Raw genomic sequence first — 18,363 nt, 5'->3', positions numbered from 1 at the left:
TTAGTGATCCCCTCCCTCGAGGAGGCTGTGGCCAGCGCAGAGCCAGAAAACGGGCATTGGGGCCAGGTGCCGGGTGCCCACGCCTGCTTCTCTACTGCTTAGCGTACAGCTGTGACCTTGGACACCTTCGTAACCTCTCAGCCTCAGTTCCTTCATCTATAAAATGGGCATGATAACAGTACCAACTCGATAGGACTGGAAGGGCTTATGAGATCTCTCACCAAGTGCTTATTTAACGTAAGCCTATCCCATAGTCAGCGTTCAATAAATGTTTATTGTATTCCCTGGTCTGGCGTTCGGGGTGAGGGGGGATGGAATGAGGGCTAGTGGGTAACGCGGGCTCAACAAGGATTCTACATATTCAAAGAGGAAAGCACAACCAAAATCCGGCGACACTTAGGTAACGAACACTTACCGCTAGAGCGCCCTACGACGCCCAGCCTCTGGCCCTTCTAGCCGTGTCGACTCTGTGGTAGCAAGCCATAGAGTGGCGGAAGTGGCTCGTCCCCTTCCTCTCTCGAGCCAACGGCTTGGCGAAGCTTCTGGGGACTTCTCTGGCGCGGGGGATTGTGGGGTTGCTGGGCCGCCCGGACGTGGAGAAGATAGGAGGAGTAGCGGCCCACTGAATAGGCTTCCAAGATGATGGTGAGTGGCGTTTCGCCTATCTGTCGCCATCCGCTGCTATCCGGCCCGTGGGTGGCGCCGCCCGGCCGGGGTCGGTCCCGTAGGGCCCTCCGCTGCCTATTGACTCTGTACTTGCCCGGACCCCACTGTCTCCGGGCGACCCCGGCCCGCCGCGGCCTGGCTCGGCCCCAGCACGGAACTGGGGCCCTGGGCGAGGGCTTTGTGGGGCCGGAGGGAAGGCTTTGGTCTGGCCGGCTGGGGACTACAAGCCCCAGGCTGCTTCGGGGCCGCGAGCCCGCTTAGGGGACCGGATTTTTGGAGCCCCCCACAATCATAACCGGTGTTAAACGAGCGCGACTTGAGCGTGCATGCATACATGGTCGGCGGGTGCGTTGGGAAACGTGGGATGTAAAGACGTGTGCTTCCTAGAACGGGCTGAGGCAGCATGGGGCTCAGCCAGGGTTGCTCGCGGGTCCCCCGGCCCGCCTGCTGTTGCGTAGTGGACACAGACTTGGCTTGCACTTTAACACTCACTCGTTAATTCCTTAAGGAATGCCTACTGAATGTCATGTAATGCCAGCTGGTTGTTGGGGGTGCCGCTCCTCAGCCGGGAGAATGGACAGGGCACGTGGGGACACTGCTTCAGAGGTGGGAAGACCCGGGCTGTGACTCCGACCTTGTCTGTCCTTCGGATTTGGCAGCAGACCAGGCTTTTCTAGTTGGCCACCTAACTCTGGGTCTCCTTGTCTTGAATTAGGGGTGTTGATGAATCCCGGAGGCCCCCTGTAGCCCCTCCCGCTTCCGCATCATCCCTTTCTGCCACCTCAGAGCTGTAGATGCCTCCCATAGGTCCCAAGCTTGCTGCTGTCTCTGGAGTTGCTGTAGAACAGGGCCAGCTTTTAAGGGGGTGTCTGAGGCAAGACCCTGACTAAGATACTGCTCCCTGTGGTGCACTTGGCAGTTCACTCATTCGTTTCGGTCTGTCAATGGGAGGAGGTCCTCTGTTCTTTTTCTGGCCTGCTGCTACTGCTTCCTGTCCCGGTAGATGTCAAACTGACACCTATGAGGTGTTCATTCTGTTACCAGATGCCCTGTGAATCCCAGTTGTACCCACGATAGAAGGAACCTAGAATTTATCTGTACTCTTTCTCCCCGTCATACCTCTAGTACTGCCCTTTTCTCAGTCCCTCTTCGGCGTTACCTATTCTTGAAGTCACCTTCATCTTCCGGGTACAGGCAGCAGAGCCCTTGAGAGTAAGGGCTCTGGAGCCACACTGGATGCCTAGGTTTGTAAATAAGCTGGGCCACCTACTAGGTGTGTGACTTTGAGCATGTTATTAAACGTCCTGCCCTCCGTGTATTAAGGGGATTCTTTGAGCTAATACATATAAAGTGTGCAGCATGGAGTAAGCACTCAGCAGATGTTAGCTGTTCTGCTAGGTGGTTGTTTGCTTCCTTTCCTCCCTGTAATCTGTCATGCTGACAAGGCTACCATAAGAGTTTTGGTTGATATTCAAAGAACTGAGGATCACAACCAAGGTTCTTCTGTCTGGTGATAAAACCCTTCACCGAGGGGCTCCACCACACTTGGGTTTTTCCTTAACTGACCCCTGCTCTGTTTCCTTGCTGTGTAAGTTTTTAGGGAGGATGAAGATGAAGATCATTAAGCTGAAATTCCAGAGCCTTCCATGATACCCTTGGCAGATTACTGGTTCCACTATTGTTTCTTTACTTGAGTAAAAATGAGTGAGATTGAAAAGTAACTTAGAAAAGAAGCTGGACTTTCCATAGCAATGCATGCCCTTTGGGAGCTAATAGAAGAGGACCCATCCTGCTTGACCTGGCTTGGCTCAATCCAGTTCTGCCACCTTTCCCTTCCCTTAGGATCCCTCCTCTATCCAGCCTGCCATTTCTATAAGGACTACAAAGCACAGGGAACGTGGGGACTATGGTCAGCTGCTTCTGAGCCCTACTTTGTACTGAAGAATTCTCTGTGGATTTAGTGTGAACATACTGCCAGTACTTGTCCAAAAATTAGAAGCCAGCGCTATATCATGGCTTATATCAGACACTTACAAGTATATGTAAAGTTGAGTTTTCAGTATCAAAAGCATATTGCATATTGCTTCACATGTGGCCAAAGCTAGGCACTCCACAAATTGAGATGACTATAATCCTTACCTTTGGGAAGCTCATACTTTAAGATGGCTGGTGGTATAAAAGTTGTACACAAGAGGAAGCAGAGGGAATTCTGGGATCCTCTGTTCAGGGTGCCCCTAGTAGCTGCTGTTGAAAAACATCTTGGAAGAATTGGGGCTTTGATGAATTGCTCTCCTGGTAAGAAAGTGTTTTGTTTTGTTTTTTACTTTTTAAAAATATCTTCATACACACATATTTCATTAAGTAAACTCTGCAGCCAACATTAAGACTCAAAACTCATGACCTCGAAATCAAGAGACACATGCTCTACCATCTGAGCTAGGGTAGGGGCACCGTGGTGGCTCAGCCAGTTGGGCATCTGACTCTTAGTCATGATCTCAGGGTCCTAAGACAGCTCCGTGTCGGGCTGTGGGCTCAGTAATGAGTCTGCTTGTCCCTCTCCCTCTGCTCCCCCTGTCCCTGTATATGCACGCGTGCACTCTCTTTCTCTCTGTCACGTAAATAAATAAAATCTTTAAAAAAAAGGGCGCCTGGGTGGCTCAGTCAGTTAAGCCTCTGCCTTTGGCTCATGTCATGATCCCAGGGTCCGGGATGGGTGCCCTCCCCCCACTGTGGGGAATCCCCGCTCAGCGGGGAGTCTGCTTCTCCCTCCGCCCCTCCCCCTGCTCATGCGCGTGCTCTCTCTCTCAAATAAATAAATAAAATCTTTAAAGAAAAAAAAAAAGGAAAGTGCCAGGGTAGCTTTTGTAAATAAGCATATAGTTTGTGGAGATGGAGGTAAGAAAAAGCCTTCACAAGCATTTTTAAGTTATTCTATCCTGGAGGTAGGAGAGGTTGGAGAGGTAGGAGGTTCGAGAGGTAAAAATTTGTTGAAGGCAATAGGAAGAGCTTGAGATCCGAAAGTTAGTTTTTGGTTTGAAGTGTAAGACTATCCATGGCAAGGATGAACTGAAGAAGCTTGGGGGCTGCCATGAGGAATAATTTAGCAGGACTGGGAGAACGTGGGGCCTTTGGCGGGATACCTTTTTCCTTACAGAAGGTGTAAGAGGCCTGAAAGAATGCTGAGAGTATAAAGAAGCCATTTCTTGCTGCCAGACCTGGGACACTACTGTGAAAGGGAAGGAATTTTCCCTCTGGCCCATGCCTAACCCCAGATTTAGGGGGTTATCTGACAGGTATTCTTTAAAAAAAAAAAAAGGTAACGTATATGTTCATTGGGAAAACATTGAAACAAAACAGAAAAATACACAGTACAAAGTATCAAAACCCCTTTTACTCCCACTCTCTTATTCATTAGTTTGTTGCGCATCTTTCCAGTCCCCTCTTACGCGTTTACGTATTATATCCTGCCTCCTTTCTCTCTCTTTATATTTTACATAGATAAAGTGTGAATCAGAACATGCCATTCCTCTGCTAAAAGTTTTTCCAGGGCTTCCTTTTGTAGGAATAAAATCCAAACTCCTTACCATGGTCTACAATTGAGTATGCGATCTGATTCTTGCCTGCCTCTTCAGCTCTATTCCAGTCTTCCTCCTGCCCACTACCATCCAGCCTCACTGGCCAAAGGAGTTGGCCTTTATCAGGAATTGCCCAGCAAATATGTTGTCAGCCTCATGGGTCACTAGACTTTCTGATGTGTGAATCCTTGATTCCTTATTGTTGGATCGAGATCTCCCTTGTGCTTTTGTTTCCTTTGTCTTTCCTGCTCAGACACCTGAAGTACTTGTAGGGGTGGACAGGGGCAGTGGCTTTCAAACTTCATATTGCAATCCGTGGTAAGAAATAAATTTGAAATCCTAGCCTAATAGTGCACACATAGCATCACAAGTTTTGAAACAGTACCCTTACTATATTCAGTTTCACATTCAAAATTAACTCACAAACACAGGGAAGACTGATTCTGGTTTATGAGCTCATCTCTGAAGGCACAGGTTTTGATAGAAACTCTGGTTTGTTAACGTGAAGAATTACTGTCTGTGCTAATAATGGTCACTGAAGCAAAGGTCTCTAAGCAGGCTTTTAAAATAGGCAAGGATCCCTGTTTTCCCAGAGTTTCTAAGGCAGGTCTGCAAATTAAGCCTCTATAGGAATAGTGAGTGTTCTGGAGGCTAGCATGCAAAATAGAGAAAAATTTCTGTGGGACATTTGATTGGAGACTGGTGACAGGGAAGCGCTATGGAACTGGCATGAGAGATGGAAACACTGTTGTACGAATTAGATTTGTTGTCATTTTGTGAGGCTATTTGTTTCTCGGCCTGGCTCCTTCCAGACACTCCAGCTAAGCATAGTTAGTAAGGCTGCTTGCCTGGGCATCTCCAGGACACCACCTGAAGCTGTTGGCGCCTCGTGTTTTGCATCAGTGCCCCATCAACTTCTCTAGGATTAAGTTGTAATGCAGATAAGTGGTGGTTTTGCTGGAGGGTGAACACTGAGCTTCTTCCTCCTGTGCTGTGACCTAATTCTTCAACACAGGGAATAGTGTCAGAAGTTGAAAAGGGTATGCTTATTCTGCTGAGCACTGGAGAACACAGTATTTGATTTGTTCTTTTAGACTAAATCATGCTCCTCGTACCATTTTCTAGCACACCTGCAGGGTATGCTGTGGTCTTGGCAGTATCTATGGATGTAGGGGCTGGTTAAGGAATCAGTGTGGTAGATAGTGGGAATATGGTTTTAAAAAGCCTCCAGAGGGGCGCCTGGGTGGCTCAGTCGGTTAAGCGTCTGACTCTTGATTTTGGCTCAGATCATGATCTCAGGGTTGGGAGATCGAGCCCCGCGTCAGGCTCCGTGCTCAGCAGGGGGTCTGCTTCTCTCCCTCTGTACCGCCTCCTCATGTGCATGTGCGCACTTGGCGCGCGCTCTCTCTTTCCAATCCTTAAAAGGCTTACATATATTTCTGTTATGGGAGAGTATCCTTTCTCCTTCCTCCTTGAATTTCATTGTAATAGATGATTATTAAAAGCGGTCCATTGCTCTTTCTTCTCCAGCCCACACCAGTTATCCTGTTGAAAGAGGGGACTGATAGTTCCCAAGGCATCCCCCAGCTTGTAAGTAACATCAGTGCCTGCCAGGTGATTGCGGAGGCTGTAAGAACCACCTTGGGCCCTCGTGGCATGGACAAGCTGATTGTAGATGGCCGAGGTAAGTCTGCAGGGTTCCTCAGGCCAGGGTGCAGGAGAGGAGACTCCTGGGGAATGTTTGGGGCTAGCTGAGGTTGGCATCACAAATGCCACTGCTTTTAAGATCTCTGAGGGATTGCTCGCTATGAAACAGTTCCATTTCGTACTTTGTCCTGAATGCTGAACCCTATGGGAATATATGGGAGAAGTTGGGCTCAGGAGCCTTTTGCTTCTTAGAGAGAGGCAGCCTGGAAACATGAAATAGAACCCTCTGAGTTGCCTGTGGTCGTTCCCATTGTATCATGTTCACAAGACAGAATTCCCCCTCATGTTTTAGTGTATTAGCTGACGTGAGATGTTAGGGTATCAACTGTGTCAAGAATATCTAAATGGTTTCTCATTCTCAATTAATAGTTCCTACGTTCAGTTTGAGGTGTGCTAAATGCAGTTCAGAGAAAATCAGGCGCTCATGGTCGTTGGAAGCTTGTGATTTTAGGTGGCCCTTTGTGCACAGAGCTAAGTCTATAAAAAACATCAGTTTGCATATGCCATGGGTCTCCTTTGTCCCATCCCAATAAAGTATGCATGGGCTCCAATTCCAGCTGGGAAAAGGGTCTTTAAGTTTTTACTTTTTGTTTTTCCTTTTAAGGCAAAGCAACAATTTCTAATGATGGGGCCACAATTCTGAAACTCCTTGATGTTGTCCATCCTGCAGCAAAGACTTTAGTGGACATTGCCAAATCTCAAGATGCTGAGGTGGGAAAATCAAGCATATGTGTTTAAATAAAGGTTGAAATACATGCCTGCTTGTTCCTTTGCTTTTCTCTCTTAAATTTTTTTTTATTTTAACTCTTAAATTATGATTTCACAAGTAATACATACTTGTAAAATATTTAGATGGAATTGATAATCTTTTAAAATTTACACTATTTCACTGCATGTAGCTGAGATCTTAGGACCAGGCTCATGTACTGTCATTCATATCACTGACATGGTAAATAATTTAATCTCTCATGTGTTAGTCACCTTGTAAGATGGGCCTGGAAACTTTAAGGTTTCCAGTTTACCTGTTGTTGTATTTTCCATGCTGGTAAAATATAGATGACATAAAATTTATCACCTCAGCCATTTTCAAGTGTACAATATGACGGCATTAATCAGTCTGTCTTAAAACATTTCTTTTTTTTTAAGATTTTATTTATTTATTTGAGAGAGAGAGAGCACATGGGGGGGGGGGTCAGAGGGAGAAGCAGACTCCCCGCTGAGCAGGGACCCTGATGCGGGACTTGATCCTGGGACTCCAGGATCATGACCTGAGCCGAAGGCAGCCGCCCAACCAACTGAGCCACCCAGGCGCCCTTAAAACATTTCTAACATTAGGGGCGCCTGGGTGGCCCAGTCCATTAAGCGTCTGCCTTTGGCGGGTCATGATCCCAGGGTCCTAGGATTGATCCCCGCATCAGGCTCCTTGCTCAGTGGGAAGCCTGCTTCTCCTTCTGCCTCTGTCTCTCTCTCTGTCTCTCATGAATAAATAAATAAAATCTTTAAAAAAAATAAAAATAATAAAAAAAAATGTTGAGAGGAAACAGGCTTGCATTTTAGAGTATTACAAATATGTTCTGAAGTTATATAGAAAGGTTTATTAGGACCCAGTAGTCTATGAAACAGTATTGCTTGTATAAAATTAAAGTGAGAATAGTCTGGATTTGACCTGTAACTGTCTTCAACAAGGGACTAATACCTTTCTGGCCAGGAATTTGGCAGCTTAAACCTTTTACCACAGTAACACTTTTTCCCCCTTGAAAATCCCTCACATTACACAATGGACATAAGTGAGTTGAAAGTAAATTTCTACCAAATCAGAGGTGAGCTGGTTTTAGCTCTTATTCTTTTTCTCCCTCATTAAAAATAGGGTTTAGATCCCATTGTAGAAAATGACTATGTTAGAAAGGTTAGCAGACTAGTGATCTGCCTATTCCAAACAGTGTTTAAAATGTAAAGGACTTTGGCTGGTCCTGGAAGGTTTGTTTTAGTGGGATTTGGCTGGAAATTATTTTTTTGTAAACTCCTACAGTACTTTGTACTCCTTAAAGAATATTTGTCTCATGTCTCTTACTACCGTGGTTACTTGAGACACTTAAGCATTATATTATAAGTGTGACTGAGACTATCTTATTCATCATGCCTGTGTGCAATGAATAAGTTCTTGGTTAATCTGCTTATGTGATTTATATCCTGAGGAACTTTGAGTGTCCAGATCAGCCCTCTTTGAAGAATGGGCCTGGCTGGGGAATTAATTTTGTAGCCCAAAGCCATTTGATGGGATGGATACCTAACTACCATCACCTTCCTTGTACTTGTTGCCATCACCTCTGCTTCCAGAAAACACATTTCACACCCATTAAGCAGTCCCCAGTTTAAATGGGTAGGTTGCCTAAAAATGGCGTTTCAGACTTTATCTCTAAACATAAGAAAATGTGAATTTCCTTTCATCCTCTTCCAGGTCGGTGATGGTACCACCTCAGTGACCCTGCTGGCTGCAGAGTTTCTGAAGCAAGTGAAACCCTACGTGGAGGAAGGTTTGCACCCACAGATCATCATCCGAGCTTTCCGCACTGCCACCCAGTTGGTATGGGAATATTGGCTACCTTGGCCTTGTGCCTGGGTGCCTTCATGTTTCTCTTAGGATACCTTTAGCAGGGTATAGGGAGACTGGTAATAGGGTTCTTTGGACGTTTTCTGACTTCTCCCTACGAATCTCAGTTCTACCATTCAGTAGCTATCTCCTTAAGCCTCAGGTTTCCTGATGGGCTCAGTAAGTGAGAGCTGGTGTTTTTTGATTTTTTATCAAGTTCCTCATGGCGCACATCTTGAGACCCTGCTTTTATTGATCTTTGACCTTCTTTCTGTGATCTTGGGCAAGTCAATCCCTCTAGGCTTCACTTTCTCCCTTTACTGTCTCTGTTTCAGGGGCATGTGGGTGCCTCAGTCAGTTAAGTGTCTGACTCGTGATTTCAGCTCAAGTCATGATCTGGGGTTTGTGGGATCAAGCACCGAGTCAGGCTCCATGCTCAGTGGGGAGTCTGCTTGAAATTCTCTGCCCCCCCCCGCCCAAAAAGTTATTTACTATCTATTTCAGGTTGGTAACATTAAAACGAGATCATATATGAGAAGTGCTTTTGAAAAGATACTAAGTTTAACATACAAATATATTGCATAACACATCTAATTAATATATAAAGTGCTAGACATCGTCATGGGTGTTTTCCATAAGCCAGAAGGTTTGGCCCAATCTAGCGTCTTAGGTTGTTTCCACTCATTTATTTTAGTGTGTTCCCTGCATATTCAGAATTAAATCCTGGAAATACCCTGATGATTCTTCAGAACTATACCTACACCATACCTGTGCCTTTACCTGTTGGTCACTGGGAGTTTCCTAAACTGTAAAGATGTGTGTTTCCGGGCAGCTACCAGACTTAGAAGTGTTGTTTCAGCTGCAGAATGGGAATGTTTAAGATTTGGGAGTAAACAGATTGGAGAGTGGCAAGAGAGACTGGGACCCACCTCTCCAGTTTGCCTCTGGCACCAGAGACTCACTCGGCTTCTGTTGTTGGCAGGCAGTTAACAAGATCAAAGAGATCGCTGTGACCGTGAAGAAGGAAGATAAAGTGTAAGTTTTCGGTGGGCTTTATCAGAACCTTGACTTCTGTGGCCAAGTTGGACGTAGAAGCGTGTTGCCACCCTATATGGGCCTGGGGCTATTTGGCTCTTGCCAGACCCTTGGCTGTGCCCCAGCTCACACAGCACAAAAGGGGCTGTCCACTGTAGTTTTAAAGCTGTCACACATGAGGTCTCTGACTGCAGTCACCATCTGTCAGTGATAATCTGTCCTAAAGATGTGGAAGATGAAGTTGGTGTGGGCTGAGTTTAGAGACCAGAACAGACACCCCCTCCACATTGCAGTAGACTCAGATAAGAGGGGCTTTCCGGGCCTGACGCAGGTCCCACCTGTCCTTATGTCCCAGGGAGCAGAGGAAGCTGCTGGAGAAGTGTGCCATGACCGCTCTGAGCTCCAAGCTGATTTCCCAGCAGAAAGCCTTCTTCGCTAAGATGGTGGTGGATGCGGTGATAATGCTCGACGATTTGTTGCAGCTTAAAATGATTGGAATCAAGAAGGTGCAAGGTGGTGCCCTAGAGGTAAGCCTGCTGCCGCCTCCCTAGGAGGCTCCTGCATTCACATGGACTCTCCAGGCAGGTTGGTATAGGAGGTGAGCACACGTTCCAGGTGTTGAGAGAATGCATGTTGGGCTGGGAGTCAGACTTGAGTTGTAGTCCCCATGCTGTCGCTACAGCCTGTGATTATACATACATTTTGTAATTTCTCTGGACCTCTGTTTACTTGTTGGCACAAGAGCAGATTGAACTCGTTGATTTTTAGGATCTCAGTGTGATGTGGAAGGGGGCAGCGCTAGCTCCACCCGATAGCTTACCTATGACCCTCTCAGTTAATAAATCTGAGAAGTACTTCTCAGTCCACTCTTTTCCAAGGGACACGCCCAAGCTCTCCCTTTTATTCATTTATTTTGCATAGATGATACATAGTTCTAAATGTATAAAGGGGCCTAAAGATAAAAATAAATGTCCCCTATATGGTTCCTGCCCCAGATACAACCACTATTAAGTGTGTGTGTGTGCAGGTGCTTCCAGAATTAGTCTGTGTATTTCTAAGTACATATGTAAATAGTGCTTTTCTAAACACAGTGTTCATTTATAATACACAGTGTTGTAACTCCCTTTTGTCCATTAAACAACATATTTTAGAATTTGATCCATATCAGCATGTGGGGCTTTTAATTCAGTGCTGCATGGTAGAACTTTCTGCGATGGCGGGACTGTTACCTGTCTGTGCTGTCCATTTTATGGTAGCCATTAGCCATATGTAGCTACCAAGCCCTTGAAATGCAGTTAGTACAACTGAGGAACTGTTTTTAATTTAACTTTTATTTACTTATGTGGCTCATGGCTAACTGCATTGCCCAGCATAACTGTAACTTGTTCTTTTTTAACACAGTGGTATCTGTCCGGAAGCCTTTTTTGATGTTGGTATCTCCGTGCCCTTTTGGCCCTTCTCCACTCTGGCCTGCCCTACTTCTTCACTCCACCTTGGTGACCTGGCCTGAGGTGTTATAGACAGGGCAAGACCTGCCTGAAATATTATATCCTGGCCCGGCCCTTCACTTTTTTTCTTTGACTTTTATCCTTCTAGATTACATCCCCACTCTGTTCTCCTTCCTTCTGTCTTGGCACATGTCAGTAGACTGAGATTCTCTCTTCTGTAATAAAGCTATGAGGAATCTGAAGGTCATCTGAGCAACTCCCCTGTCTTTGGCCCCTGTACCGCTCCTTTCTCAGCCCATCATGGTTTACTGACTTTGTCTCTACCCACTGCTTTGGTAGCAGTCGCCCATCTTCTCCGGGTCTTCCTGTTTCCCTAGACTCTTGAGATTAGATTGGCATTCACTCAGCTAAGGATCAAAATAATAATTTTATCTGGTGAGAAAGCCAAGGGCTCCAGCCTACTTTTTCCTTAGGCCGTCCCACATTTCTTAAATGTGTATAAAACCTGACACACAGAATTCAATAAGTGGTGGTAGTAATTATTTACTTATTCTCAGGATTAACTGAGAACTTCCTGATCTGTATCTTCAGTCCTTACCTCCCCCTTGAGCCTCATGGTCTTGTATCTATCTGCTGCTGAACTCATCTCAGTCCTCCAGACCTGTAGCATTTTCTGTGTTCCTTGACATAGTTGGTGTCTCCATCATTTACTCACGTCACTCACACACCAGGAATCCAGGGTCATCTTTATAACTCCTCAAAAAATAAAAATAAAAAAACTTTCTCCGAAAATCTTTACAACTCCTCACAACCTGTCAATCACCATTGTCTCCTCTTGCCTGCCAATTTACTATTTACTTCCGTGAGCTGTCTCTTTCACTTACTCTCAAGACTATTGTCCTGGCAGTGGCCACCCTTCTTCCAGTCTTGGATCCCCTCAGTCAGCCCTGTTTTCTGTTGTTAAGGTGAAGTTCCACAATTTACTACCCTGTGGAAAGCCTGTTGGGGTTCCCACATTGTATACAGGATGAGAGGCAGGCTTTAGCAGAGTCTGTAAGATTCTCCTGCACTGACCCCTGCCCTCTGCTTTATATTCCTGCAGCTGCCAATGGCTTTGCATTCTCTGATGCCACCACACTGCCTCTGCGGAACACCTTTCCCTTTTTCTGTTTGATTTCTGCTTATCCATCTTGATTAAGCTCAGGCATCACCGTCTTTGGGATGCTGTGGATTTGGGTGATGCACAAACGTGTTCACTGATAGACTACAGTATTAGAGATTAGCATTGGCAGAGAACAGAGAGGTCATTGAGCTGAATATACCCTTTTTTATCGAGTGGGAAATGACTTGGTCATTTAGTAAGAAAGAGATCTGGGATCTGAACCCAAGTCTTTTGATAGTGCTGAAGTCAGTCCCAAGTGCAGCATGCTTTCTTACTATTCCCTGCTATTAAATCCAACCCACAGGAAGCTCATGTTCTGAGGGACTGAAATGTAGGAAGCCACAATTGTAGCTAGGGAACTGTACAGGGAGTTTCTGACCCTTTGCATCCTGGGAAGTGGAAGCACCTAGGCTCCTGCACACAGGTCCCAGTGTGTGTGCACGCATGCAGGGCAGATACAGAGGGCTGTGGGGAGGGTGTCCAGTAGAAGACTGGGCAGGGGGTTGAGTTGGGATTGAAGGGGGAGGCATTGGGCAGCCTGTGCCTTATTCATAAACGCCCGGTCCCGTGCCTGGCACCAGAGGCTGGCATTCAGCGTTCTCCCTTGGCTCCTGCTTCAGAGGTCAGGCTTAGAGGATGGCCCATACAGCCCTTTACCGTGCTTAGTCTCTGCAAGCTGAAGGATTGATTTCTTTCTACTGGAGGGACAACCAAAATACATTTTGTATTTTTCCAAGCTTTTATGTAAATGAAAAGGCTTTGTTGTAACAGCAAAGTAAAGACATGGTTAACTCTTTCATGTTCGGGGGAATGGACACCCGTTAGCCTAGTACACCACTGGCTTGATTTCCTTTCGTGCCAGTACTGAACTGTTGACTGTTTGTTTGTTTTTAAACAGGAGTCCCAGCTGGTAGCTGGCGTCGCATTCAAGAAGACTTTCTCTTATGCTGGGTTTGAAATGCAACCCAAAAAGTACAATAATCCAATGATTGCCCTTTTAAATGTTGAGCTTGAGCTGAAAGCTGAGAAAGATAATGCTGAAATCAGAGTCCACACGGTTGAGGTAGGCCCTATCAGCTGGCAGTGGCCGGGGAACGGTCAGCTTTCTGGGCTAAAGCCTTGGATCTTGGGGCACCTGGGTGGCTCAGATGGTTAAGCATCTGCCTTCGGCTCAGGTCATGATTCTAGAGTCCTGGGATCGAGCCCCATGTCGGGCTCTTGGCTCAGCAGGGAGCCTGCTTCTCCCTCTCCCTCTGTTCTCCCCCCCTGCTCATGCTCTCTCTCTGTATCTCTGTGTCTCAAATGAATAAATAAAATCTTTAAAAAAAAAAAGTCTTAAAAAAATAAATAAAAAAATAAAGCCTTGGGTCTTTGTGGCCATCTTGGGCCCAGCTCTGTATCTCAGGCTCCCTATGAACCCCATTCTCCTCCTGGCCCCCTGAATATGTTGATGTCCAAGTACCAGGCCCACTTCTTTTCCCACTCTACTCAGAGTGACCTGAACCTGAAGAGATTTGGATAGGGAAGGCCTGCTGTAATATTCTCCTCTGGCCCCAGGGAAGGGGCTGGCGGTGGCCTTCCACCTATACACCGAGCCCAGGATTTTGAGTCCTCCTTTTTGAGCAGATGAAGGCTCTCCTACACTGGGTCCCACACTGTAGGGACAGGTGTGCTCCCATCACTGATAATACCAAGGCTGTCTCTGGAGGTAGCCGTGTCACCCAGCTATAAGCAGGTGCTGTTAGGTAATGTGCCCCCAACACGGAATGGCCTCTGGGGGAAGGGGTCTTGTCGTTGGGAACTCCACGGGTACAGCTTCTCAGAGGAATGTAGAACTCTGTGAGGCTAAACTATTTCTTAAATCTTGGCATGCCAGCTCTGGAGGAACCCCCAGTCCTGGGCTTATTTTCTGTTTTGGTGTTTGAAAGTTTTAGGTGGTTGCTAAGTTACTGTATGGGGTCCTTGTTTAGTTGGACTGAGGAGAGGCGATTCTGGTTACCCTTGTTAATTCCCAGATAAATCAGCATATTTTACTTCTGGGGGTTGGTATATTTTAGCCTACCATCTATGCTAATCTCTCTCCAAAAGCATCCTCATCCTTTTCTGGGTCTCTTCAGGATTATCAGGCAATTGTTGATGCTGAATGGAATATTCTCTATGACAAGTTAGAGAGGATCCATCATTCTGGAGCCAAAGTCGTCTTGTCCAAACTCCCGATCGGGGATGTGGCCACCCAGTACTTTGCCGACAGGGACATGTTCTGTGCTGGCCGAGTGCCGGAGGAGGATCTGAAGAGGACAATGATGGTAACCAAACATTCGTGTGCTGCTTCTTGGCTTTTGCGGGCCTGGAGGGGTTTTCATTTACTCCCGGTATACTGGAGCGCACTCTCAGGTTGGCATGTGACTCTAGGCGTGTCTTTGCTTTTTTTTTGCCTTGAAGCATTCCAGTCCCCATGTGTACATGCTCAGTGTAACTGAAACAAGTTAGGAAATCTGATTTGTGAGGGTACCTAGTAGTAATGCTGTGATCAGCTATATAAACTCAAGTACTGGTGTTTCCGCAAGGTTTCCTCCTTTTCTTTTGAGCATCTCACCAAAGACGTGTTAGGTCCAAAGCACCGATCCTAACTAGTTGTTGGGCCCAGGGCACGCTAGGTTGGGGGAGTGGGTTTTGGGTGAAGTAAAGGGTCCCCATCTCCTTTTAACTAGGCCTGCTTGCCTGTCATGTGTCTTTGTTCTGTTTTATTTTCTCCTCTTCCAGGGGGTAACGGTGAGAGTGGGTTATCCAGGGCAGGGGGCTCTGGGGCACTGTGGCAGGGTTTAGCGTGAGAATTGGCTTTTGAGGCTAGATGGCACGAAGCTCTCTTCTGGCTTCACGTGAGCCTTAACTGCCAGGTGGTTCACCTTCTTGTGCTCATCAGGCCTGCGGAGGCTCCATTCAAACAAGTGTGAATGCTCTGTCGTCAGATGTGCTGGGCCGCTGCCAGGTCTTTGAAGAGACCCAGATTGGAGGCGAGAGGTAAGCCATAGGCCTGGGCTGCCTCTTGGTTGAGCTCACGGGACCTGCCTGAGTCTGGCCTTCTGCCATCTTTTGGGGGGTGGTATACAGCATTTGCTACTCTTTTTTGAGGTCTCATCTTTTGGGGTATAAAGAACTCAGATATGAAGTATTTCGAGAGGGAAGGAGATCAAGTTGGGTCTAAAGTCTGACTCCGCATTATTTTATGCCCCTGGGTACAGCCCCAAACCTTCCCCAAAACATGTCTACAAGAGTGGGATTAGAAAGCCCTAGTGAGGAACAGAAGAGCAGCTGCCGAGCTGGGAGGATGTGGTGAGGTCAGACGCAGCAGGCTGGCAGCAGAAAGAGGTTGACGTGTGTGATTTGATCCTGGGTGTAGGTACAATTTCTTCACTGGCTGCCCCAAGGCCAAGACTTGCACAATCATCCTTCGTGGCGGTGCTGAGCAGTTTATGGAGGAGACAGAGCGGTCCCTGCACGACGCCATCATGATTGTCAGGAGGGCCATCAAGGTACTAGGCTGGGGGTGTCCTGCCTCCCCAGCCGATAAGACCCTGGATTTGTGTGGTGATTTCTTCCCTGTATAATCTGTCTTCCCTGAGTTGCCTCACAAGTCATAGAGAAGTAGCCTCAGTCTCTCAAAATAGGTCACGCCGCCTTAAAGGCTATGACTTGTGAGCCAGCAGGGAAGCTGCTGTCGTCAGCCATCCCAGTGATTGTACCAGTGCCCTCAAACTACAAGGTGACCTTGAAGATGGTCAGGGACCAGAAGGTTCACTGGATTGCAGTTGGGATGTGCTAGATAAGAGCCGCATCTAGGCTTCCTGGGGTTTGGGATGTGGGAGGAATGAGGAACCACTCCCGTTTCTGTGCTAGAGGGCCTGCTGACCGGCTGGTCCAGCTTGGCTGTGGCTGGAGCTTGGACCAGGGGCCTGTTAGCGTTGAGAGGTGCGTCTGGTCTCTGCAGAACGATTCAGTGGTGGCTGGTGGCGGGGCCATTGAGATGGAGCTCTCCAAGTACCTGCGGGATTACTCCAGGACCATTCCAGGAAAACAGCAGCTGTTGATTGGGGCGTACGCCAAGGCCTTGGAAATTATCCCACGCCAGCTGTGTGACAATGCTGGCTTTGATGCCACGAACATCCTCAACAAGCTGCGGGCGCGGCATGCCCAGGTGGGTCCTTGCCCTTGGGGCCCAGGGATTGGGGGTGTGGGGATGAATGCTGAGCGTGTGCTGTGCCTGCTCAGCTCTGCGTGTTGGGCCCCAGGGACAGGGCTGGAACTGAAGCCAGTACCAGCTAACTGGGCCTCGAGGGCAGAGAGAAAGCTGCGGTGCCAGGACTGGAGCTTCCAGGGCTTTCTTCAGTGCCTCTACTGAAGATGATCCTGCTCCTTGTGGTGCCATCGGAGGAGCCAGGGGGACCCTGCGGCCTCCTCCCTGGAAGCACACGCTGACCACGTGTATGGGTTCCCCAGGGTGCGGGTGAAGCAGGCCGGAGCCCTGCCAACCAGCGGCCCAGCCACAGCTCTACCGCCTCTAGGTTGGGATCTCTCTGCGAGCTTAATTTGTTATTTGCTGTTTAGCAAGTGTTTGTTGAGAGAGATGTGTTAACTGCTCGGCACTGTGACAAAAGCACTCAGTGAGTGACCTTGTTTGTGACTTGTGTGAGGGCTTGAAGCGTATCATTCACTTCTCTGCACCTCCATTTCCTCATCTGAAATGGGGGCTGACGGAAGCAGTGAGCTTAGTAAGGGATTAGAAAGTGTTCCTCTTGAGAAACACACAGTCCTTGGGGTGACCTGAGGACGGGACCTCCCCAAAACACAGTATGTTGCCCGGAAGAGGGCCCAGAGCTCTTTTGTGAGCAGCATGTTTAGGGTTTGAAGGGGGTGGGTGTTAGGGGCACGGGTGGGAAGACGTGCACATCCAGGTTCCTGGTGTGATGCCAGGCAGACGCCATCTTCCTTGGGGAAAGGCAGGCAAGTTCAAGAGAGTGAGGTTTCCTAACGCCCGGAGTCTTTTGGAGGATATGCGAGAAGAAATTTGAGAGCAGTTCCCTATTAACCTCCCCTCTTTTCCTGTTCTGTCAGGGGGGCATGTGGTACGGAGTGGACATCAACAACGAGGATATTGCCGACAACTTCGAGGCCTTCGTGTGGGAGCCAGCCATGGTGCGCATCAATGCCCTGACCGCAGCCTCTGAGGCCGCCTGCCTTATCGTGTCGGTAGATGAAACCATCAAAAACCCTCGCTCAACAGTGGACGCTCCCCCAGCTGCGGGCCGGGGCCGGGGCCGGGGCCGCCCGCATTGAGAGGCACCCTGCCCCTCACGCGAGTGGCTGGCGGGCTGGCTGCAGGGTATGCTTATTCTCCCTGTCTCGGTCCATTGGTATTACGAGGAAAGGGTAGTAATTGGCCCACTCTGTTCTCACTGGAGGTTATTTAAATAAACGTAAGACTTAGAATTCACTTTGCAAATTACTTGGGCACAGGAGTTTTACTTGGAAATGTCTTGACTCCAGCTCAGGATTTTACTTTTGTATATACTCACCCACAGATAGAAAAATTTTCTTCTTTTCTGTTGGGCTCAGTCCTCAACAGCCTCTGGTTGTTAAGGCAGAGTACGGGTCTGCTCTGCAGGCAGGGAGCTCCACTTCAGGGGCCTCCATCCGGAAGTTTCACTTTGGGGTTTTTTTTGTCCCAGAAGTGGCTAGGAGATGTGGAGTCCCCTTCCTTTTCTGATGTCATCTTATTTAGCCCTGGCCTCACCGGGCACTGCTCCCAGGGTTTCTGTGGGTTTGAGTAGATGTGTTACATTACCTTGTTTACTCCTTCCACCTCCATACTCTTGGCTTAGTCTTTGGTCTCTCCTTTTTCAGGATCTCATGGTTGAGGGCTCTTGGAGAAATGTTCTAGAGAGGCCACATCCTCTTGAAATTCTGTGGTGATTCCTTATAAGTCCATTGAGGAGGTGGCTGAAGGAGCACCCACCTGGTCTTGGTTCAGCCACTAATGGTCTTGGGGGTTCCTTTTGCTTTCTTCTGACCAGTGGAGGTTTGGAGTGGCCAGCACAGATAAAGTGGAAATCAGCAGGATCTGACTGCCCTCTCGTTCACACTAGTCCTGAGAGCCGGCCTATAGCTAACTATCATTAGTAA

The 18,363-nt window shown here is 47.7% G+C and overlaps 1 protein-coding gene across 1 annotated transcript; it reads left to right on the top strand.

The window, feature by feature from the left end:
- Window positions 1-505: 505 nt before the first annotated feature.
- Window positions 506-17,686, top strand: CCT7 (chaperonin containing TCP1 subunit 7). The gene is made up of 12 exons (XM_035001299.1): window positions 506-645; window positions 5,772-5,925; window positions 6,553-6,659; window positions 8,407-8,532; window positions 9,521-9,573; window positions 9,929-10,100; window positions 13,082-13,246; window positions 14,301-14,489; window positions 15,107-15,204; window positions 15,584-15,716; window positions 16,172-16,378; window positions 17,296-17,686. The coding sequence occupies exons 1-12, from the start codon at window positions 640-642 to the stop codon at window positions 17,515-17,517; spliced, it is 1,632 nt and encodes a 543-aa protein (XP_034857190.1). The 5' UTR covers window positions 506-639; the 3' UTR covers window positions 17,518-17,686.
- Window positions 17,687-18,363: the final 677 nt, after the last annotated feature.

The sequence above is a fragment of the Mirounga leonina genome, unplaced genomic scaffold, assembly GCF_011800145.1.
Source record: "Mirounga leonina isolate KUSES-001 unplaced genomic scaffold, KU_Mleo_1.0 Mir_125, whole genome shotgun sequence".
NCBI lineage: Eukaryota > Metazoa > Chordata > Mammalia > Carnivora > Phocidae > Mirounga > Mirounga leonina.
This window is presented reverse-complemented; position numbering and strand designations above follow the sequence as displayed.